The sequence below is a fragment of the Ambystoma mexicanum genome, chromosome 12 (assembly GCF_040938575.1).
Source record: "Ambystoma mexicanum isolate Mex_15411 chromosome 12, UKY_AmexF1_1, whole genome shotgun sequence".
NCBI lineage: Eukaryota > Metazoa > Chordata > Amphibia > Caudata > Ambystomatidae > Ambystoma > Ambystoma mexicanum.
Genome location: NC_090936.1, coordinates 366,872,331 through 366,896,465, shown reverse-complemented (window position 1 = coordinate 366,896,465; position 24,135 = coordinate 366,872,331). Strand labels below are relative to the sequence as shown.

Below are 24,135 nucleotides of genomic sequence, written 5' to 3'. Positions count from 1 at the left end.
GTCAAATGTCCAATTTCGGTACTGCAAAATTCAGGGAAAACTTTGTATTGGTTCTTGGAGTTTACATGCTAATGCCTTTTGTCTAATGCAATTTGGGTGGTTGTAAAAAGGCAATTTAATGAAATATGCATATTTCAATTTGAACCGCAAATTTCTGACGTCACATCACATTACAACAGAGTTTACCTTTTTGACATGTGGGCAGAGTGCGGTTTTGTGTGACTCGCTGTGGGCAGGGCATAAATCTCAGGAATTTTGATTTTCAAACGTAGGCAGGTATGGGTGCTGGGTGTTAGAGAGCGCCTGCTCTGTAACACCCAGCACCCGCCGTAATAACGCAACCTTATGCTCGTAGAAGAGGCCTTCTTCTAGCACAGATAAAATATACAGAATGCACAGAGACAAAGGAAAGTGCATCTACATGCTATGCACAGTTATCAGAAAGCACTACTACTGCAAAAACAATCCAATACATGTCTACATTAACAGTGCTATTAACCCACATATTTACTAACTTCTTTATTTCACAATTGCAGTGAAAACCACTCTCCTGAAAACCAGCAGCGTCTGAAGTACGAACCAGAACTCAGAAGAAACCTATTCTTTGCATCCAAAAAAGTAAGTGCAATACTGTCATAATGTTGTTACTCAAACACTGTAGAATTATAGTATTGTAGAACAAACAATTGTATTAACCCTGCAGCATTAGAATCAGTATTACTAATTGCCCCTCAGCAGATGTACACTTTGTATAGTCTTCTGAACACCAATATAGTAACACACAAATATGACAGTAGCCTTTCCAACCTGAAGTAACAGCCCATTGCACAATCACACACCTCTAAATACATACCTACCATCATACTCAGACACTAATGCACAATGTACACATACATTGCACAACGTCCCAAGCCACACTTTCTTTTTTTCTCCAACAGACCCCAAAGAATGCCTACCAAAAAGCAACTCCGTAGAAAGGGGCAGAAGTAGAGCAAATCAAAACTAGTTCAAAATAAGCAAGTACCTCTAGCAGAATGTATACAAAAAGTTCAAACAAAACGGCTAATACAGTCACTAAGCGAAACACAAGCAGCAAGGCCTCCTTTTTCAAAATGTAAAACTAAACAGTTATTAAAAAGACTGCAGCTACCACTAGTACTAACACTGCACCTATAAATCTCGATGCAGCCACAAGTAAGCATACCAAAAAGATTATTTTACAAAAAATGTTCCGTCACAGAGTCCTTCAGAACCTTATAAAAACAGTAGAGAAATCGAGCACAACCCTTAAAACCCACCATAGAGAAGTAATCCTGGAAGCTCTCCTAGTGTAATCCTGCTCAAAAGGACATTATTTGTTTTAGTTTTAAACAGAATGAAACCACTAACACAACTTACTACTGAACTATAAAAGACTTCTCAATAAACGGAATATCAATAAAGATAGCTTCGCACACATCTGTGGAGGTGAATGGAGTCGCACCACCAGCACAGAACCATATTTCAATGAAGAAGCACAAAAACAAAAGCAAAGCAATCCAATTGCCATACATAGCAGTGGACGAGTGTATGAACAACTTAATACCATTATAGAACAAGAAATGCTTCTCACAAATATATCCCCAGAAAACTTAATATCAACTCTCCATTCCACTGAGCCAATATGTCCAGTCTACAAATGGGTGTGCACATTAATGTGTAACATACTCAAAAAATCTTTCACATCTTTACGCCAGTTCCTCATCAGTATGTGAAAGGCAAAGACAAATTGAAAATAAAACTATAAAGTATGGACTCCTTTCCAGTGCGAAAATGCACAGTTCTACAAGGACTTTCATTAGCCTGCATTTCTGGACCTCTTTGCAAAAGCACCTTCCGCCATATCAAAATTATATCAACACACCATTCAACTAAAGAAATCTGGTTCATAAACTTTACTATGCTAAAAGTCCTGCTTTAGCACTAGCCAATTTAAATAACAATCTTCTACATGGTACAGCCAAAGAACTACTCTAAGAAATAGAGCATATCCAGAGAAATATTTTGGAAGTGAAAGCCACTTACAAAATGCAATAACTTTACAACAGACTTGCAACAACTTTACAGATCGCAACCTTCCACTGCACACATACAAAACAGAAATACTAAAGTTTAAAAGCACATCTGCTGAAGTACCAAACCATGTGTGTCTGTGTGTCTGTTGCCTCAGGAATTTTTATAAAACGAGCACAAAAACTGTAGACATAATGTACAAAATAGAAGACAATGAAGATTACAAGTGGTTCCAATTAGCTCTCCATCTCATAGCAGAAAACAAATATGAAATTACTGACCCCTTAGTACTTTGCAGTTACTGCACTGCAAAACCTGACAACAACCAAATACCTTCACATGCTATCACAAGTAACTTAGAATGATTCCGACTACCAAAATCCCTGCAAAAACTTAACTTGTACGAGAGCGTCATAATTCAAACAGTACACCTATTTCAAGCAATAATACGCCTTCAACCAAAAACAGCAAAACTACCTACCTCTGAATTGCTGAAAGGCATTTGTGGCAAATTAGTTTATTTGCCATTATATCTCAAAGAAAATGTACACACTCTGGGAGTGCAACGTCCAATAGATCAATGTCTAATATCTTAGTAAATGGCGTACCTACAAAAGACAAAGAAATTTGGCAACAACTTGTGGACTTAAATGAAGTTAGAGAATCCCTGCAATATCTAAAAGACAACAATGAATACTACAAAGAAATAAATATTGAAGAAAACCTGAGGGAAACCACCGAAATAATTCAAGATTTGTCAGGAACTGGTCAATTTCAACTTCTAGTCCTGTTACAGAATGCAATATTTTAGACCATTATACAATTCACCCATTACACTCTAAAGACACCATAGATGATGCACTGGAAACTTACCAAATGCAACAAGCATGCAACAAGCCAAGGATCTCCAATCAGCATGTGGGGAAAAAAGTATGGAAGCACAAGCCTTTCCTCTACTCTTTCCTACTGGAAAAGGAGGAAGGTATGACCCACACAAATAACAGCATCAGAATGCCGCTCTTTACGAATGTATTCTGAAGACCCCAGATACAGACAAAACCTGAAATACATATTCCATCTTCTCTTTGAAAGTGAACTAGCACTCTATGCTACGGAGTTGCGCACACACATTAAAATCAGGTACCAATTTTCAAAATATGTCCGCCATGCCATTACTACAAAAAGTGCAAGAAAAAGATGAAGTTTTACAGTTAAAATCTTCTAGCACATGCGTGGTACAAAAGAATACTGGTTCCGACGTAACGCAGATGTACGCTGTATGATAAGAAACCTTGGCCCATCCACTTGGTTTGTGACATTAAGTTGTGCAGAATACGCATGGAAGATTTACACGATTTCTTACGCATAGCAAACAAAAACAAAACAAGTATAGATACACAAACACCAGGAAAACTCTGCCCTCTAGATCCTGTAAATGTATCAAGATATTTCCATCGCGCTTCATTCCAATGCTACACTTCATTTGTAATAAAACTGTTCCTCCTCTCTGAGAAGTACAACACTTCTTTTGGAGAAAAGAATACCAAGCTAGAGGAGCACCACACATCCACATGCTTTTGTGGATTAAAGATGCTCCTAAATTTGGTCAGGACAGTCATGCCACTGTTTTGCAGTTAATCCAAAAATCTGTCACTTGTGAAATCCCTTCACAAACGACACATAGTGACCTTCATGCACAAGTTTTACAATTTCAAAGACCCAAATGTGGGAAGTATTGTCGTCGCAAATATAAAAACAAAGGGAAATACCAAATGCCGCTTTGGTTTCCCTAGACCAGTTTCAACAACAGGTCAAGTAAACCACTTCATATCTTTAGTTAGTTGATTTACCTTTGACACTATTTCTAAGAACACACATTGCATAAAAAGAACCGAAGGATCAAAATGCATCGATGATTACAATGCAATCATTGCCCTCCTATGGAATGCAAATATAGATCTGCAGTACATTGCAGACAATTCCACTGAAGTTGTACGATATATCACAGCCTACATAACCAACGCAGAATAAACGGAGCTCAAAGACCTCTGGGATGATCTGACAACACTATCACAGAAATTGTACAGCTTGGGCATAAATATGCTCTCCCATAGATAATGTGGCTGCCATGAAGCTGCAGACTGTTTAACTGTTACTGCCTTGTATGGAAAATCTGAAAATATTGTATGGCTAAGCCTTGGTCCTGCTAAATCTAGCAAGAGTTCTCAAATTATATGAAGACATAAAAACAATAGCCACAAATTATCCCAACAGCCAAGACATTTTGAAAAACAACTTACTAGACAAATACTACCCAAACAGGAGTACCACTTTGGAAACCATGTGCCTATACCACATAGTCCCAAACCTCACATACTAAAATAATATTAGACCAGATAAGAAGAAAGGTAGATAGATTGGAACATTGTGAGTGCAGCTTAGTGAAACTTACCAAACGAAGCTTAATAAATCATATCAAATTGTCATTAAAACACAACATAAAGAACTGTATTACATGTCCCTGCTACATTTTAAACCATGGAGAAAAGAAGATTTACTAGATACATATGACTCCTATGAAGACGCTTTCAAAGCAAATGAAAGCACTATAACAGAGGTAAACTTTATACAGTACAAAGCAATGTTGCACAATGAACAGCAACAAGAACTACTCCAGGCGCAACTAGATGTAGACCCTCCTGACAGTAGTCAACCTTCTGTAACAGGAAGCCAAGAACCACTTGGACAGCCAGTAATAGCAAATGAGGCAGAATTAGCCATGACTGAAGTAGAAAACACCATGTGCCAGTATGAGAAATCTACAGAAGACTTTGCTTTACTAAAATCACAACTAAACAATGAGCAGCATAGCATTTTCCTAGAAATAACAAAACAAATTGAACATGGTGTGCAGCATGAAACTAAAAATTGTACCTGCCAAGACTCAAACCTATACTGCTATACGTGAGTGGTCAAGCTGGTCCAGGTAAAACGCTATTAATCAAAATCATCAGCAAGTTCCTCCAACAATTGACAAACCACAAACTGTCAGCTGTTGTAACTGCCCCCAACGGTTTAGCTGCCTACAACATAAGTGGTGTCACTTTACACCGATTAGTATGCCTTCCAGTAGTCCACCAAAACAAATTAGACTATTACAAACTTTCTCCAGAAGTCGCAATGGAACTATGCAGAGTTTTCAAACAGATGAAAATGCTGCTAATAGATGAGGTAAGCATGGTTTCCAATCTAATGTTAGCCTTCATTCACCTCAGATTACAAGAGGTCCTAAAAGCCGACTATGAAAAACTCTTTGGAAGACAACACTATAGTTTTCAGAGATCTTCTTCAATTAACACCAGTTAAAGGTGGACCTATTTTAAAAACCTTAGGGCACAAACTATGCCGTAAAACTCTTGGCAGCATAGGAAATGTCAACCTTTGGCAACATTTCCAATACAAAGAATTAACTGAAAAAGTGTCAGTCTGCAGGCCTCGCACACGCCAACATTTAAAAAAGTATTAGAGTTGGTGTACTATCTCAAGAAGCACAAACCACATTAAAAACCGGGCACATCGATGCACTCTATGGCCATAAGTCATATGCTACTGATGTCATAGAACAATTGGCACACAAAAATGTAAACTGTATGTCCTTGATGCCAACTTTTGCAAGTTGTTCAGAATTCAATGAAACCATGTTAAAAGAAATGCAACCAATACTTAAAATTTCATCTACAGACAAACTGCACGTACTTGGTACTTTAACACAGCTGGTTTGGAGAAAATATGAAAATCTTGAAACTGTAGAGTAATGCTTAAACGTAATCTCGGCATGGACTAAGGACTAGTTAATGGAGCACTTGGTACAGTTGTTGGCTTTCAAACATACCCACATGATGAGAACATTCAGTTTGTTAATATTCTCTTTGACAAACTATCGGAAGTTAAAAGGATAGGACGCTCAACAGCCCGCTTCCTTCTTTTCAAAGACCTGTATATAAGACCTGTATGTACGCAGAGAACAATTTTCTCTAACTCTGGCATACGCAGTCACCATTCACAAATCACAAGGTCTTACCCTAGATAAAGCATTGATGGATATTGGTAGCACAGTGTTTAAAGAAGGCATGAGCTATGTAGCCCTATCACACTTAGTAAACTTGATGGACTGTTTCTAATCAACTTTGATGCAAGTAAAGTAAATGCTGATATTCCTTGCATTCTAGAATACAATAGACTGCGTTCACTCTATGCCCCCTCTAAAAACCTATCCTGTTCCCCAAAAAGCAAAACTTTGTAAAAGAAAACTACTTCAGACTCAAATTATGGAGGATCTCACAGCAATTCCTCCAAAGAAAGTATGAAGTGTAGCATTGGAATGAAGCTAATACTTCATCAAGGACCACATCCAAAGAAGGATCTAGTGCACAAACAGTCAACTACCTCTTCAAAGAAACAACACGCACTCCGATCAAATGACTTTGACACAGAACTGTCGGGTCCATTCACATTTTCAAATACAAATGTAAATTGCTATGCAAATGTAGCAATAAATATACTATTCCAATTATTGACATTTACTTACACGGGACAGACCAGTTGTGTTTGCAAATGTTAGTACTTCAGAGACATGCAACCAACAATCCTGACAACACTTGCAGTGTTTCTGGAATAAAGCAGGAATTGGACTACTGTGCTGGAATGGTCAAATTCATTATAAACACAAGAAGATCCACAAGAACTTCTGATGTACTTGATACAAATACTGGAAAACCAAAACATACCTTCCAGATTTCATACATGTGGAAACATACATGCACTCTTTGCAGCCATGTCGCACAAGAAGTCCCTACTGAACGCTTTGTGTATGTTTCCATACCTAATTGTGAATCCATTCCATTTCAGCAACCTGTACAAAATGCAAACCATGGCAGATTATGTACTACCTGCAATTCAGATAATTGCTCCACCTTACAAATACAGACACATAGTAAATACATAATAGTAATGCTTTTAAGTTACAACGCAGATGGTACCAAAAACAACTGCATGCTGACCGGATTCACACATGGACAAGTATCACTTGGCAAGAAAGTCTTTACAACAATAGGTATAATCTACCACGCAGGAGCCACAACCAATGCAGGTCACTACACTGCATATATAAAAAAGAATTGTGAATGGTTCGAATGTAATTAGTACCATTACTGTAAAACAGAGATTACCAGCAAATCTTATAAACGCTTACTTAATATTCTTAAAACCAAAATTTAATAACTAATATGTATGAACATCAACAAAACCTCAAAACTATGAACAGTTAGAATACACCAACAAGTATCTAACTGCCCCAAGATTCTGCAACAAGCAAACAGATAAATGAATACCACTAAAATGAAACCAAAATAAACAGTTAGAATACACCAACAGGTATCTAATTGCAACAATACTACCACCACTTCCAAATCAAAAACCATACACCTATTCAATTCCTCCTATTGAAATCTATTGTACCACAATGTAGAACTTTTTTAAAAATGTTTTTATTTTTTTTAATCCAGCATGGATTTTTTTTCCCACAGACCCAATTAGTTAAAGAACAAACACAGGAGCTGAGCAAATTGCACAGTCCACTGGTTTAAACTATAGTACTTCTAAAGCACTTACTATGAGGGTGGACACAATACAGAAATGTCTATCTTGCAAGTATCTCGAAAAGAGATATTTTAGCTGAGTATTTGTTAACTTCTAATCACCCATTCCCTTTTGAAATGGAGAACACACATTATAAATGCTCTTGCAGATGCAGACATTTCAATTGAGTTGTTGCTAACAAATCCGAATCGTGCAAAGGTCAAAACTTACCAACTAGATTGGCTAATGACTCAAGAAAAATGTATGGGGCTTAAAGATTTCAATAGGGATCTTTTTCGACATAAGCAATTACGTACGATGGCTGATTATCTTGCCAAATGCCCATCCCCAAGTTTGAGAACAAAAATGTTAAGACTACGTCCGAATTTGTGGCTGGTTAATGAAATCTTGGTAAGACTAGCCATTGTCAAAAAAAGAACTAAACTAGTGTCGATTTTGCAATGATACATCTGTCACAGAAACGTTGCTTTTATTTTGAATTGTAAAGCTTTCGTGTCTCAACGTACCACACTTGTCAAATGCATGACCCCACAATACTGTGAGCGCACTGATGCTGAAATCTGGGCTGAAATTTTTGGCTCTGCCAAAATATCTGTTAGAATTGCAACGATTCACATTTTGGATGCTGCCTTTCTATATGAGCAGAAAGGTTTTAAGTTTCACAAATTTAAAACGAGATAATGAATCTGGATAGCATTTGGCAATTGGAATGTACGTAATAAGCATAAAATCATCATGAAACCAATTGCTAAATGGTATCACATGTTTACAAGCTTGTTCTCTCCTCCTCTTTTAAGGAAGTATCTAGAGTAATAGGATGCAGAATGAAGATAAAAGAAAACATATATTGCTCCTTTTACTGTGAATGCAACTGCGAAGATTGTTTCACAATTGATTTGTAAGAAAACGATGTATCATATTGTCAATTGAAATTCTTGTTTTTTTCTATTTTCTAAAATATTTGTAAAGTTGAACTGTCAACTAAATCAAATAATAAAAAAATGCAATACTCATAAACTAGCTACACTAACATCTTTTCTTTTATCACAGAGATTAAAAAAGAATGTCTGCTCCAATTACCCATGTCATTAAAAAAAAAAAAACTGCGTACAACCACAAAAAGTCAAACCGTAAGTATATAATGAATGGACTCACAAACACCACAGCATAACACACCCATTCAAGGAAACACCTGACCATAGACCACAACAAAAAACAGGCCATATACTTATTTTGCAAAGTTTGATGAGGATTCGTCCAGGGGGAGCGAAGTTATAAGCCACCCAAAAAGTGCTTTTCCTATGGGTTTAGCAACTTAACCATAATTACATGGCCGCTACCGCAGGCCATGTAATTAATATATATATATTTTCAAAACGCTATAAAAACTCGTCACTAAAAGAAGACAGGAAATGCAGAAAATGTGTAAGCACTAAGGATAATTTAGCAGAGAGGAAAAAGGCAAGAATTCAATAACATCTCTCAAAAGGATATCTTGTTGCACTTTTTTTGGAAAGAAGGGCCTTAACAAGTCTCTAGGGACTCAAAAAGAGCCCAGGGGCACAGAGGCTCTCAATAGCACCAATTTCAGTTCTTAGGTTCGGCTGGGTCGAATCTGGCTTTGAGAAGCTGTGCGTGTGTGTCGATTTGTGTTCGAAAGCTGTGAGTCGCATTGATCCCAGGTGGCGAGTCCTCATCAAGTCTGGTTCGATGCGAGCAGTTTGAACTCCACATCGATGAAATTCACTGAATCACCAGCAGAGGTTTGACGTCCGTGTGTGGCTCAAAGTGATTTCTGCTGGTTCGGGTTGATGAGTCGCAAGATGATCCAGCCGTTCTCATTGAGCTGTGATGCAAGTGCTGGCAATTCAGTTCTTGGTTCGATGACCCAATGGTTCGAAGTTGTTTGCACGGTGCGCTGGTGCTGGAGCCGGACAGGTGAAGAGGCCCTGCTGGGGTGATGCAGTGTTGAGCTGGTTTGATGATGCAGTGACAGCAATTTGAAGGTGAGTGCCAAAGGCAGCACCTCACGTCCCGGTGGTTCACAAGCGGCAAACATGATTCGAAGTTGTTCAAGCAGTGAAAACGGGAGACCTGGCTGATATAACTCTCTGGATGCTGAGTCCTACAAAGGGTGATCTTGGTTAGTCCCTTTTCAGTCTCTGCTCTCCTGGCCTATGGAGGTTGGCTAGCAGAATGGTAAGCCTTGATCCCTAGCAAAACCACCCCCATTGTGTGCTGGCGATGTGTAGGGAGCAGAGTTTTCTTAAGCCATGAAATGCCCTTCACCTCTGGCCGTGGGAGTTGGAACGGACTCCTTTAAGGACACTGTCTAAATTAGTTCTTCCAAATATTCTTAAGGTCCAAAAGTGCACCCAACAAGGAGTGTGAGGCTACACTTTTTATAGGTAGAAGACCACGGGATTAGACGAAAGCAAGCCTGCTTTAAAGGGTCCAATCCCTGTTCCGAGACAAGTGAACCTTGCTTCTGATGTCCTATCCACAATGCCTTGTTCCACAGGAAGTGGAGGGGACAGGATGGAGGGAAAAACCCACAGTAATGCAGGATGGAGAAACCTTTCCTCAAGCCTGCTTGTGCTTTCCAACTGCCCTAACTCCGCCCTTCTCGTAGCCTGCAGCTTCAAAGGCTCTTTGCAGTGCAACCCTTTAGTGTGAGGCAGGCCTCTGATATGGAAGTGCCTCTTTAACTGCGGTTCCCTGGAAGGTGTGGGTGAGAAATACTCGGTCTAGCAGGGAGGAGTTCACCTTCCTCCAAGAGAGTCAACAGAGGCAGGCATCTCCTGTATTTTGTCCCATTCTTTTGAATGCAGAATCCACATAGCCCCTCATATCTCATCTTCTAGAAATGGACTTACAAGGTTAAGTGCTTTTAAAAAAAAAAGAATTTATATGCATTTTCATGTTTTGTTTTGTTTGAGCTCAAATGCTTGATACAGGTATGCTACAAATACAGTGGGACTTTGTTGTCACAGCAGCTGCCAAACAGTACACCCGTGGTCTTTGAACCTGCTCTGTGCGACTGAAGAGCAGGAGCTGCGTATTAGAATACTGATGCAGCAGGTCACAGGTGTACACTTGGGTTTAGGCATGGAGTTAAGTGGAAAAGGGTTTTGGTTAGCAGATCACCCTTTCTCAGATTATAAGTAAAAAAGCTAGGGCTTTCTCACCCTCGTGAGCTGCACTGCTAGTGCTTTGGGGTCTTGTGAAATGGGGATGAGCAGGGCACTTTAAATGCGTGGGTTGTGAGGGGCTGGGTGCATTCATATTCCATGGATGACCTTGGGTGTAGGAGATGGAGAGAACTATTGTCCAGTGCATACATTTCCACACCTTGGCGCCCACTGGTTCTATTTCTCTTCTATGAGCCCATTTGCACCAACCCCATCATGGCGGTACTGGAGTCCTGGGCTAGGAAGATGTGAACCCACTTTAAAGTGGTTGAAGGGGTGCAGGGAAACCCCTAGTTTGGAAACCACTATTGCCTTTCAAACTTATTTTTCTTTTATAATAAATTGAAACCTATGAGCAGTTTTCATGAGGTTCATTGAGTATCTTGTCACAATACCTAGAAGAGGGGGCCATTGGTCACTTGGACTAAGCCTGGCCCAGCGCGATGTCTGATAAGTTAAAGAAATGGGGATATGTTCCTTTTGTTTGAAAAAGTAGCCGAAAAATCAATTTGGTTTAGTTATGACATTTGATGAAGACTTGGTGTCTGAGCCTTCATGGTAGCATGTGCTTTACCAGCTTTGACTGGCACTCCCCCTTGGTGACCTGGTAGACAGCATAGTTCAGGTGAGCTTTGTACTGCCGGTTGTGGTATAGAAGGGCATATTTCTGCTGGGGGTTTGAGGGTTGGCAGTTGGTGTGGGAGAGGAATGTTGATGATGTTTCTCTGTTCCTAGTGTAAAACTACATCCGTATGGCTGGCATAGTACAACTCTCTGGGTTATTAGGGACCAAGCATGGTAAACCCCAGGTGTATTTCTGTGACAAATAGCCTCCAACATCCCAGTTGAAAAGTCTGTGGCCGCCATAATGTGATCAAGGTCCGGAAGGTTCATGCTTATCTGAAAGACCGGGGTTAAGATAGTCCTCTAGGAATTTCATTTGAAGGGATTGCAGAATGAATCATTAGCACATGTCTTTGGTCCCATACATTCCCACACTTCATACTCCTCCATTTCCAGAAACCTTATTACTCTGATGGGCAAGACTCTTACATTTAAACTGAATGTCACAAGATTTATTCGGAGGCGAGATGTATGTAATTGTCTGACTTGTTAAGGTCCCCTCTCACCTTAGTGAACATGTAACCCTACATTTGGTGACCCTCCTGTCCCTCTGCCCCCCCAGTTCCTTCTTCGTTTTTGCTCTAGGTGCCAGACATTTGCAGATAACCACTTCATATGGGCTGGGGACCTGAACGCTTTTCCTGACTTCATGGCCATCTGAACAGTTTCTGGGGTCCGGGGCACAGTCAGCCTTGCCCTCCCCGCTTCCCTGAAACCCATGTCCCCTCTCCCAATCTGAAAAATGAAGGGATTACATACCTGGAATCAAATTCAACAGATGCTTGTCTAAGCTTTAAATGGATTATCTACTCGTTAATAAAATATAAACATTACACATCTCTGACTCAATGAAATCTGCATTGGCTATCGATTACACTTGACCCCAATTTACCGTATCACTGCACATGCAATGGAATAAATACATTCTTCAATACCATTAATTCATGCACACATAGAAAAGATGTCTGCCTTATGTGAGGGAGACTATATAATTCTCCTACCTGGGGCCCGTTATCACATTTCCAGCTGCTCCCAGCTGTGCTGGGCGGGCTGTAGTTGGGGTGCAAAGATGAGTTTACCGCCCCATAATGATTACTAGCGTGGATAGTCTGCAGATACCTTATCTCATTATCTACCACGAGCTGGGCTCCTGTTTGTCTCCAGCTTATCGGAGCTCTGAGTGGAACATCCACACCCCAGCCCGGGTGTCTCCCTCAAGACCTTCATAAGATGAACCCACAGTGCGCTCTGCTTATTTCCATCCTGTGTTGCATCTCTTTTTAAACCGGCCGGGCCTTACCCAATTCACATGACATCACAATTATCCCCCAACCCGTTCCTCACCAGTCCATGCTTTGTCTAGTTATGGAGGGTCCCATCTTTAGCCAATACTTGAAGCCCACAGATTTCTCACTGTGCTATTGGCGTAAGCATTATGCATAAATGTCTACAGTGAGTGTGGCTCCTGCTCCACGGCTGGATGACTGCTTAATATCAATAAACTAAACGCATATGAGTGATGAGTGACACTGATACCTGCATCTCCCTCCCCCTTATCTCCTACGAGCTGGGCTCCTGTTCAGCTCCAGTTTATCAGAGCTCTAAAACACGTGGCCCGTCCACACCCCACCCCTGAGCCGTTGCAATCGGATTACATGCGCAATGTGAAAGACTGAGACTGGGTGCTGTGCTCCTAACATATTGTGTGTGGTCGTCTAGTAAAGCGGCTCGACATGAGGGAACTGGTTCAGAAACATCGGCGATAGTGGGCAGTTAGGGGTGATATCCCATAATGACCCTGTGCTTTGGGATCCTAACAAATGGTCAGTGGATCCACACATATGGCAAGTCATATAGCCCTTAGTATGCCCTACACTTGTAAGCCACTTCACAATGCACACTCTTTGACAGCTTACAGTTTCCTATATTTTGTTTTTGTACCAATTAATCCACAGTTTATAAAACACAGCGATTTCCGCACGGCGGCGGCTCCATTTGACCAATTCAAAGCTAAACGCACACATCATGAATGATGCAGCTGCTCGCACGCATGCTCCCTGCAGCAGCATTGACTTACTGGCCACCTGGGGCGGCCGTCACTGGCAGCAGAGCTCTGGGTTCAGTACTACCTCGGCTAGGCTAGGGCCCCGGGGGTGGTTAGGCAGCCCAGAGTATGTTAGTTGAACTGTTGGGAGAGGACTAGAAGAACACATGGGGCTCGTGCAGCCTGACTCTGTTGCACGTAGTGGAACGACGGAAAGAGCCTCGAAGACACGCCCAGCCCAGAACAAGTCAGAAGCTGATACCATTGGCTTACTTGCAACAGGTATTTGGTTCCTGATTGATGTGTTAATGGGGCAGAGCCAGCACTGATAACATGACTCGGTAGTCTCATTAATCAAAATTGTTTTTTTTTCTTGTCAATCTTTCCAAGCTCCTCCAGCCACTCTGGCACTAGGAGTGATCACTTGGCCTGTAATTACAAGCTGTGATTGAAGATTGAAATGGCGATGGGGTGGGGGTCGGGGGGATTGCAGGGAGCAGGTAGCAGATCTAACCAGAGACTTACCTGCTCAACTTCAATATTATTGAAGCTTTTCTTTTTTCTTCTTGCAGAGCGGAGCCTGTGCTTGCAGGCACGCACATGTCTCACGCTAGTCTCTACGGCTCAACACATGTGTGCACTGTGCAGCAGCCCCAATGATCATTGATACTAATGTCTGAACACAGTAATACCCCCTTCCAAAGTGATGGGGGCTCCCTTCCAAGAATCCCACGAAGGTTGCTCGGGGAACAAGCCCAGTTTGCCCTCCCATAAAGACATCACTGCCTGACATCACTAGAGACGGCTTATGTCGCCCCCCAGGCCCAACCATTGTCTCAAGCCATGAAAGAAATCCTAAGATGTATCGCTTATTTTTGGCATTTGGCGCAAGAGGCTCCTTGTGTTAAGGGACTACTAGATGAACTCCTCGGTACATGGCCTACTCTGCAGTATTGATTTGAGTTTGGTATTGCCAACCATTCTTCATGCTTCTTTGGAGTGCATCATGCTGCAGAGGACTCTTTCTGATCACTCCCCTCTCGGAGATTCCTTTACGCTTGCAGATGGCAAATGCCCTCAATATTTAAAGGGGGGGGGGCTTTGGCATAGTATAACTTAAAAATAAAAGAGCTAATTAATCTGAGCTCCGTCCCATTGTCATGTACTTTCTGGGAGACCCTAAAGTTTACATTGGAAGGATAGGTCTAGAGCCGTGGATGGGGGGGCTATTGGAAACCATTCAATGTGAGCTCTCTTGCACAGAGGAGGCACTGCATGAATCTGCGAATAATTATGCTGAGACCCTGCCTTGGCTTGTCTTAACATAGGTGATCAGGAATGCCTTCTATTATGGCATTTTGACATTCACATGGTGTTTTTCATACTTCTGTCAAATAGTCTGGAAGTGTTAAAGCTGTTTTATGCGAAGCTGTATATGCAGCATGACACTGTCTAAGACATTGATGTAGAGGCCTACTTTAACGAGGGGCGCCCGCTACCTTTGCAAACTACTTTAACGAGATCCTATTAAAATGATCTATGTCTCAGCAGTGGGGGAACTGAATTCTCTTAAGTCCCAAGAGTTAATGGCTGCGACTGCATCGCTCCTCATGTACCAGGTTATCTGGGAGGTGACTGTTTAGTATCTGAGTTCTATAAAGAGTATGGAGCACTGCGTGTTCCCCGTTTGCTGGGGGTGTGGGAAGAGTAACTGATGGGGCCAATTACGGACATTGATGTGAGAAGTCAACAAACTCCAAGGTCTTGCCTTCAGGAGCAGTTGGTGGACCCATGAAGGGCTGGCTAATTTGTCCTTGGAACAGAATGTCTAGCTTTGTGGCATTCAAGCAAACGTGATTATCGGTCATCTGGTCTTGCAAGGTCTTAAGGCAGGATGGAGATTATCTGGACTTTTTTTGGAGTGTTTGGCGACCTGAGCAGGGAGATGGATTCAAGGATATCGGCCAAAGGGTTTCACAAACGGCCAAAGCGATATGAGTGAACATTGAGGGACCCCAAATCTGAATTTGAATGGTAGGGAGCGCAAAGGGCCAAATCTAGGAAGGAGGGGGATCAATGTCAAAGTTGTACCTGCAATGCCAAATATTAAGTCTCTGTAGCAGACCTTGGTGAAGGACAATGTTGAAACCCACTGATGGATGTCACAAATGGCCTCAAGAAAACACCAACTCTCAAGACGGTTCAAGGGTTTTTATTGAAGTCCAACTGAGGGTCTGTTTTCTCTTCTTTTTTCTCGCTCTCCTTCCCTCTCCCTCTCCTTCCTTTCTTTTTCACTCGCTTTCCTTTTCTTTCACTCACTCTCCTTCCTTCCTTTCACTCGCTCTCCTTTCTTGCCTTTCTTTCTCGCGCTCGCCTTTTTCTTTCTTGCTTTCCTTTCTTTTCTTTCTTGCTCGCCTAACTTTCTCTTTTCTCACCGAGCCCAGACCTCAATACATCCCAAGTTGGTCACTAGAGATTGGTAACCCCTACTGTCTAGAATCTGGTTGACTGACTTACTGTTTCTGGGGACTCCTAGGTGGCTTTCAACTGTGGGTCCCACAAGAATAATTATCAAAGGAACCTGTGCCTTCCAAATACCCAGGTCACACCCGATTGTTAGGAACGTTTTCTCTTGGAGAAACCTTTCCTTCATATCCTATGGGCCCCCCCAAACATTTAGTTTTACACCTGCTTGTGACTTTTTACTTTACAGTGAAGTCTTCTGCTTCACTCCACTGGCCTTTTCCTCTTTTGTTATGGGGGAAACTGATTGGTCCTTCAGACTGTCAATCCTGGGAAACAGTTTCCCTTTTTCTTTTTACATGTTAACTATTTTGGGTAACTTTTTCCGTATTGCACAATGAATCTTGCAGTGCAATTGGGATTCTTTTGTATCACCCTAGACCTAAGTTCAAATGATCAAAGGGTTACTTTTAAGCTGGTGACAGTTACATTTTTACTGCATTTTTATTTAGCTCTCTAGCTTTTGGCTACTAACTGTGGCTAGTGTCCTTACATGGCCGTACCACATTTCACTTGTTTTTGGCCTTCTTCCTGTGTTTGCCAGGTCAGGAATGTCCTTTTTGGCCATGCAGTTGCCTGGGAAAGCCTTGCTTTTCACGGGCTAGTGCAGGGCATGTATTTTGCAAGCCAGGAAGTGGATTGGGCCTGGCGGGTCCCAATCCACCAACTGGTTTCTGTAAGTCCGGATTGTATGCACGTGTTTCACCAACAGTGGTCCCTGATTGGATCGCTGCTGGGGGGTGTGTGGGGCAGATCTATTGGTTTGGCTGAGTTTCTATGCTTACTTCAGTTTAGGATAAGGTATTCCTGCATCCGTTCTAGGATCTGAAGAGGAGCCAAGTATTCTGTGCAGAAAAGGAAGACACGTGGACCAGTCCCAAAGAGGCCTGGTGACCAAATCTTGCTGCTGTCCTGGTGTAGCCCTGTCTGGCTACTGATCCCAGAAGACACTTGTTGGTGCTTCAACCTTGTGGGACTGGTGGGAACAACCATCTTCAATGTCTCCTCGTGGCCCTTCAGAAGTGTCCCTGGGCCTTCAGTCGACTGACCAACTCCAGTTTGGGCTACCGTGGTAGAAGCGTCGCCATTTCACATTTTTACTTAGATCTTCAGGGGGTCTTCAGCCTGTCCTGCAAGTAGTCTTCCTGCAGAATTTCTGCTTCCCAACATCAACAGATCCTGAGATGGGCTTTCTTCGACTGCAACATCTGTGATCCCCTCTGCTGTGACGCCTGCTGTTGCTGTGCATTAGTAACCTTAAATCATTGTGTAAACTCACTGTGGACCCCTAACCCCACTTGCCTTTCTTGAGAGTAAGCCTTGGCCACTCGCCATGCTACCTTGATTGGTTTGGCTAAGCTCCCAGAGTTTACACTGTTCACTATAACTAGGGTGGCCTCCTAAACTCTGTCCACCAGGCCAGAGTTTAGAAATCCATCTCAACACCTAACCTTTCATATCAAGCCCTTCTACTCCTCACACTGATCTTCGCACCTTTCTTTTCCTTCTACTCACCCTCCTTCTCTTCTTCCCACTCTGGTCCTTATCTCACTCTGGTGTTCTGTTTTGCGCCTACCTCTATGCTCCTTCACTCTACTACTCTCTACTCCCACTAATCTCCTCTACTCTCCACTCCTTCTCTCCATCCCTCCCACTCAGTGACCCTTCTTTCACTTTGCCACTTTCTTCACTCAGCTTACTCCCCTACGCTCCCTAATTTCACTCTCCTTACTAAGCGTAAATGCACCTGCACACCCAAACATCTTTCTCTAATCAACCAATACCTCACCTTGTGCACGCTCTATCCTTCTCTTCCACTCTCTGCTTCACTGTCCTTCCTCTACCTGGGGTCTCGGTACGCCTTCCTCAACCAAACCACTCACTCCTGTGGTCTTCCCATGGCCCTTTATCCTCCTCCTTCCCCTCCCCTTGGTCCTTTTTGCTCCAGTTCCCTGGGCCAATCGCTGCCTTCCTTCCCCATTAGTCCAGGTTACAGAGATTGAAAAACATAATACTCCATTTAAGCCCCATCCCCTTTGTGAATGCGGTTTCGCTGGTGTCCCATAATGGCTGCCTGCTTTGGGAAATATCAATTTCCGTTTTGGTTCTCAGTTCAAGATGAGTGTCCTGGTGGCTGGTTTTCTGCTAGCAATGTTCTGTTCGCTTTATTGCCTGCAGTGCTCTCTATTGCATGGGTGTCTGCTATAAGGGAAGAGAGAAAAAACTGGTATACCTGTTGTACGGTAGGTATGGGCGGGGGGAAATTGCAAGTGGCACTCCACATTTGCAACCAGGTACATGTAGAGGGGGTCAGAGACTAGGTCCTCCTAACTCCCTGATCCTCGCCTATGGGGCAGGACTAGCTCTGTCAAACGCCCTCGTAGGCCTCCTGCTCCAGGTCAAGAGGTCTGTATTCCCCCCCTCCCCACTCCCTCATTGGCGGGGTCACTGTCGCACAGGTCAGAGCAGCCAGAGAGTTGCCATCGAGAGTGGACAGGGAAACTTCTTTCATGCTAAACAGTGTGGTGAAGTTCTGTGGCAAAGCCCGAAACCAGGCTGGGTACAGTATAGGATTCCTTTTGATTCGGTGTACACCTAGAGTTGATAAGCTACCACTTTCTCTAGCTGCTTTGACATAAAGTGGGTATTGGTAAACTGCTAGTAGTTGGAACAACCTATTGGGATCAGCTAAGGGGTGTTTATTAGCAACAGTGTTATGTTGGATGTTTTGTGCTCAGTAGGCACCACCCCGCCTGCACCAGTGAGAAAGGGAACTACGGTCAAGCATTGTGAGTGCCAGGCCAGGGTGAGGATGTTTTCCTTCACTGCCACGGCAAAGGAGCTATTTGCATATCTTTTATGTAGTGGTTACCCAATTGGATCTAGACCAGGCCTAGCAAGTTCTTTCAAATTCTGCTAGACCTGTAGCTTGAGTAACTTTTTAAACACTTTTTATTTTGATTTCAATGAATATAAACAACCATATACAAGCACACAGTGAACACCAATTGCACAAGCACACAGTGAACACCAATTGCACATTACAAGTCTCATCGTCTGACCCGGACAGTGTGGCTATTAGATGCCGCCAAGCAACCAATGTCTCCGCCTCTTCATCTCCTCCTCCTATGAACTGCTTTACCCCACACCACCGTTTCCGCCTCTGCCCATTTCTGAAGGTCCTGCCACCACACGTCTACCCTGGGGCTATTACTGGCTTTCCAGCTCATGGCAATTCTGCGTTTAGCAAGCATGCTAGCCAGGTTTTTGAGTTTGCTCACATGCTTCAGTTTACGTGGCCTAGGAACCCCCCAACCCCCATACATGCCCACAGAGATTCTACCTCCAGACGGATCACCTTCTTGGCCAGAAGGTGAGCCACCTCCCCCCAGAATCTCCTTATTTCGCGGCATGCCCAGAACATATGAACTAGTCCCACATTGCCTCTCCAAATTTAGGACATGTTTGTGTTCCTGCATTTTTAAACTTTGCAATCTGCTGAGGGGTCATATACGCTCTATGGGTAACATATAACTGGATTTGTTGCAGCTTTGCGTTCCTGGATTCTCTTTTATGGTAACCATGTACCCTTGCCGACAGCCCATCGCTCATGAGTTAGCGGGCTTCCTCTTCCCAGTCCCTTCTCAGCTGGCTCCCCTCTTTCCCCACCCTAGATATCAGTTCATAAATTCGGGTAACCTCATGGCCTCGGTCTAACACACCATAGATTGTTTCAATGGCCGTGTCGGGCTGACTTTCCAGCACTGTTTCTGGCCAAGTGTCTTATCTTTCGCGCCAACCTAGTATAGGTGATATATTGTCCCCGGTGTAGGCCAGTGTCTTCCACCAATATGTCGAACACCACTGCTTTACCATCCTGCCACAAATCCCCTAGCGTTGCTATACTGACGGCTTCCAATGCTTCCGGACTATCTGCCTCAATTGTTCATCCACTCCCCTCAACGCCACTAGTAGCATCTGTGGGGAACACAGGGACGGGTTTTCCATAACTCGGCAGGACCGTCGCCATATCCTCCATCCCAGGTGTAACAGTCCCGTCCCTTCATCTTGCCGTGGTTTCGGCAACCATATCCATTCTTTCAGGAAGAATGGGACACATTCAGCTCTCAACAACTTGGATTCTGGTGTGGAGTCCTCCGATAACTACCTCGCCACAAACTGCAGTTGGCTGGCCAGATAGTAAATCTCGAAGTTTGGTAATTTGATGCCCTCTTGGTCATACGAATTTTGCATTTTCCATAGCGCTATTCTGTTCCTGGTATTATGCATTATGAACCCCCTGCATATGTTCTGGATTTTAACAAATAGTCGCTTGGATATCATGTATTGTATATTCGCAAAGTAGTGCAACACCACCATCTTTAACATTGCCACCCTCCCCATCATGGTCAACGGGAGCTTGGTCCAGATCCTCATACTGTTTTCAATGTTCCTCACCGCCTTCTGTGTTTAGTTTGTGTTCAACCTCAATGCTGTGATACACCTCAATCCCTAGGTATCTAAACGTCCCGGTCTCCCATTGTATTTGTAACACCGGCAGTTTTTCTCGCGGTATCCCTTTATAGCTACCTACGGGAAATATACATGATTTTCTGGGGTTCACCATTACAGCTTGAGTAACTTAGTTTACCTACTCCACCTAAGAAAGATTCACTTGACCCATGGCGACGGGTGACAGAAATGTTACCAGCGCTTCTGTAAAATGGTGCATATCACCATATTCCCACTTCATACTTGGCGCACTGCTGCCACTCGGAGACGAGTTATGCACACTCAAACCTTTATTTGAAATTTATTGCAACGAGTTTGTTTGCATGTAATGGCAAATACGTTTCAAGCATCCTAGAAGTTCATTGAACTTGAAAGGTTGAGTAGCATGCAAATCGTACTCTACCTTCATAAAATCTACTCCACTATGCTAGTGGTCGAGTAGGTTTCGCAAAGCCTTTAGACTGAGATGTGATCAGGTTTGCCATGCCACAGACCTTGTCTAGGAAAAAGGTAGCAGGTTTGTCAGCAAAGAGTTGTGATGGAAGGGTGGCTGAATAAAATTCAGTGGGAGCCTGTAGTCCTTTCGTGATCTTGTAGATCCCTGCTGACTTGTTGACATGCAAAATATGGCTTTGGGAAAGAGTAGTTTTCTTTCTGATGATGGCGTAGCGATTGCCTCTTTTGTGACGCAGGCAGTTGATTTTTATCTTGTCCGAATTGATTTTGTGACAATTTTCTTTCTAGTTTCTGTCAGATATTTTGAGGAGGGCAAGCTTGCCATCGGACTACCTGGTCTTCGATTTAGTAGGGGGCTTGAGAGGTTTGAGAATCACAAGCACTCTTGTGCCTATGACTTTGGTGTGGTCATTGTTCAGCATGTGAAGGATACCAGTAGGGTTATCCTCGGAGGTCAGAGAAGTGGAGTGGGACTGTCGAATTGTTTGGGGTGACCTTTGTCATAGGTCAGACCAGGTTAGAGGATTTGCATTGATAGTGCAACGGGTAAGCTCTGACAGCCTTCCTTTTCTCTCCGACCTTCCTGCGCATGCCTTCCATGTTTGGAATGCTGGTTGTCTATTTAATTTGTCCCTCCCCACCCACTGTATGCACATGTACGTATATATGGATTTAATTATTTTTGAATTGCCTTAAGAAGTGAATGTAGTTTGGCTGATGTGTGTTTTTGTTCCTCCCCCCCCCCTTTTTCTCCTTCTTATATTGTTTAATGCGTTCACTACTAAAGCACTGAAGTGTAAGAGTTGGGCGTGTTCTAAAAATCTCGAAAAATGAAGCAACCCATTTTGAGAGATGGTGGGCCAAAGAGTTTATTTTTCAGCCTCTATGGAAAGCCACATGCCAAAAATAGGTTTTCTTTCAAGCATGGTTGATGACCTTTAGCAACTGGACATGAGTGTTATCTGCCAAATTTGGTGAACTTTCATGAATGAGCAAGTTAGAGGAACAATTTTTTTTATTTTGCCATGAAAAGTTGGATGTGACTTCAATGATCGTCATGTTTGTGACACTGGAATATGTTATGAAGAATAGGATAACTTAAAATTTTAGGCTAACAATTTCAACATTATTGTAATTTAAAGTGCCTTGGATAAATGGAGATTACTTACTGTGTTTTTCAGCGTTGTAAATATTTTTAAAATCAAATCAAGTGATAATCTCATTAAGGGAGTAACGAGAGCTTGTTCTGTCCACACTCACTAAATCGCTCGATAGATGGGCATCATAAACTACTAGGCCCATACCTCGTTATTAGAACCAAGAGCATAAAATACAAACATCAACCACACCACACAACATACAGGCAGTTTTAAATATTCTGTAAACGTCCCACTACCATTTTCGCTTCAACTGACATTGAAGCCTCGTTGGCATTTCAGCCCACGCATCATACATTTGTGCCAATTCAACATTTTATATATTTTCTAATACCCAGCAAATACATTCCACAATTGTTGTATACCTAGTGAAATAGTCAAAATTTAACTTACAACTGCTAAAAGAATCTGGAGGTTTGTGTAAACAGATTACCATACCGACTTTACGGTTTTTAGGAAAGTGTGGATGCGAGTCAACTTTTTGTATGACTGTTGGGTATTCTAGGCATGCCTTTTACATATATATTTATTTTTCTGTACTTGCAGTGGAACAAAATGACTACAGAAGGTGGACCAGGCAGTAGCAGTAAACGCCATAACCCGGTGGACAGCATCTGCCGGAAGATAAAGACCATCCAAATGAGGGACCAAGAATGTAATCCAATTTTACAGATTCCTAAATTTCAGTCCCGGAATTTTGATAGCCCACAGAATAGTGAAAAGAAAAATCTTGAAGTTGCTTTGAAGAACCGAACTGTAAAAAGTTGCGATAGAGATTCTGTTGCTTTTTCAAGTCCGGGCAGTGACTGCATGTTATCTCAAACAAAGACGTTTTCACCACGTTTCATGCCGATGACAGACTATCACTCGCCTATGGGTAATACAACCTACTCCATCATCGTTACAACTAAAGAAAAAGCCTCCAAGCCCTGGCTGTCCCGTCGAACACAGAGCTGTTCAACGCCACTTGTCAAAACTAGTGGATTGAATTATGGTTTAAAGTCGTGTTCGACCTCCAGTTTAGAGCTGATGAGCTGCATTGCGGAAGATCAGAGCGCTTGTAAAAGTCCAAGCTTTTCCTTGTCTGCTGCAAAGTCTGAATACATCGCCTTTCGGTCTCCAATTGTCCAGTCGCCTGTGGTCAAGAGATTGTCATTGAGCGAAGGAGGTAAGGTCCCCTTTTTCTTTGTTAGCATGAAAATTCCGTTTTATTGACACTTTAGTCATACCTCACTGCATGGAGTATAGTAAGAACAGCGACCATCTGTATCACTTCTACGTTTGTTGAATTGCCATCCATCAATTGCAGTACTAAAATAACACAATTATCAGGTTAGTTCATGTTGGCTATATGCGAAGCTATTTATACATAGACTTTCATAGGATTCCTTTAAGATTACTCTGTAGGGCAGCATTTCAGTTAACGCAGAATCGTTGATGATCAGTGGCATCTTAATGCTAATGCGGAGGTATTCAAACTATTGCACTGCCCTCACCCACTCCGTTTGCCCCAGGGTGCTCAGAGGTCCATTGGGAGCCGGGGGGACGGTTGCACGTCTTTTAAAAAGGAAAGTATGGGGGACTGGTCTTAATAATATAAAAAAAAATTAAATTAAAAAAGCATTTCTGCCATTTGGTGGGCCCAGAAATAAAAAAATAATTTTATTCTAAAGGGAATGTGGTAAGTATTCAGCATACACATTTTGGGATCCACTGAACTAAGGTTACCTTGATATTGCTACACTTTGCGCAAGAAATATCAGATAATGACTTTCAAACGAGTGGTACAACTGTTTTTTATCATCAACAATTTTAAATGTTTGTCTTGGTGTGATGTCAACTAGCTCTTGTCCAATAATCGGAATGAATGGCTCAGATTAATGGCATGTACTTTACAGTATTACAGAATATATGGCTG

At 42.4% G+C, this 24,135-nt stretch overlaps 1 protein-coding gene across 3 annotated transcripts in view; it reads left to right on the top strand.

The window, feature by feature from the left end:
• IRAG2 (inositol 1,4,5-triphosphate receptor associated 2) overlaps positions 1-24,135 on the top strand; it is a 2,448,326-nt gene that overhangs the window by 7,904 nt on the left and 2,416,287 nt on the right. For all 3 annotated transcript variants that reach the window (XM_069628487.1, XM_069628486.1, XM_069628485.1), the window contains exon 2: positions 22,764-23,385. In XM_069628487.1, the coding sequence (XP_069484588.1) occupies positions 22,773-23,385 (613 nt within the window). In that variant the 5' untranslated portion in view covers positions 22,764-22,772. The remainder of the gene's footprint in view (positions 1-22,763; positions 23,386-24,135) is intronic.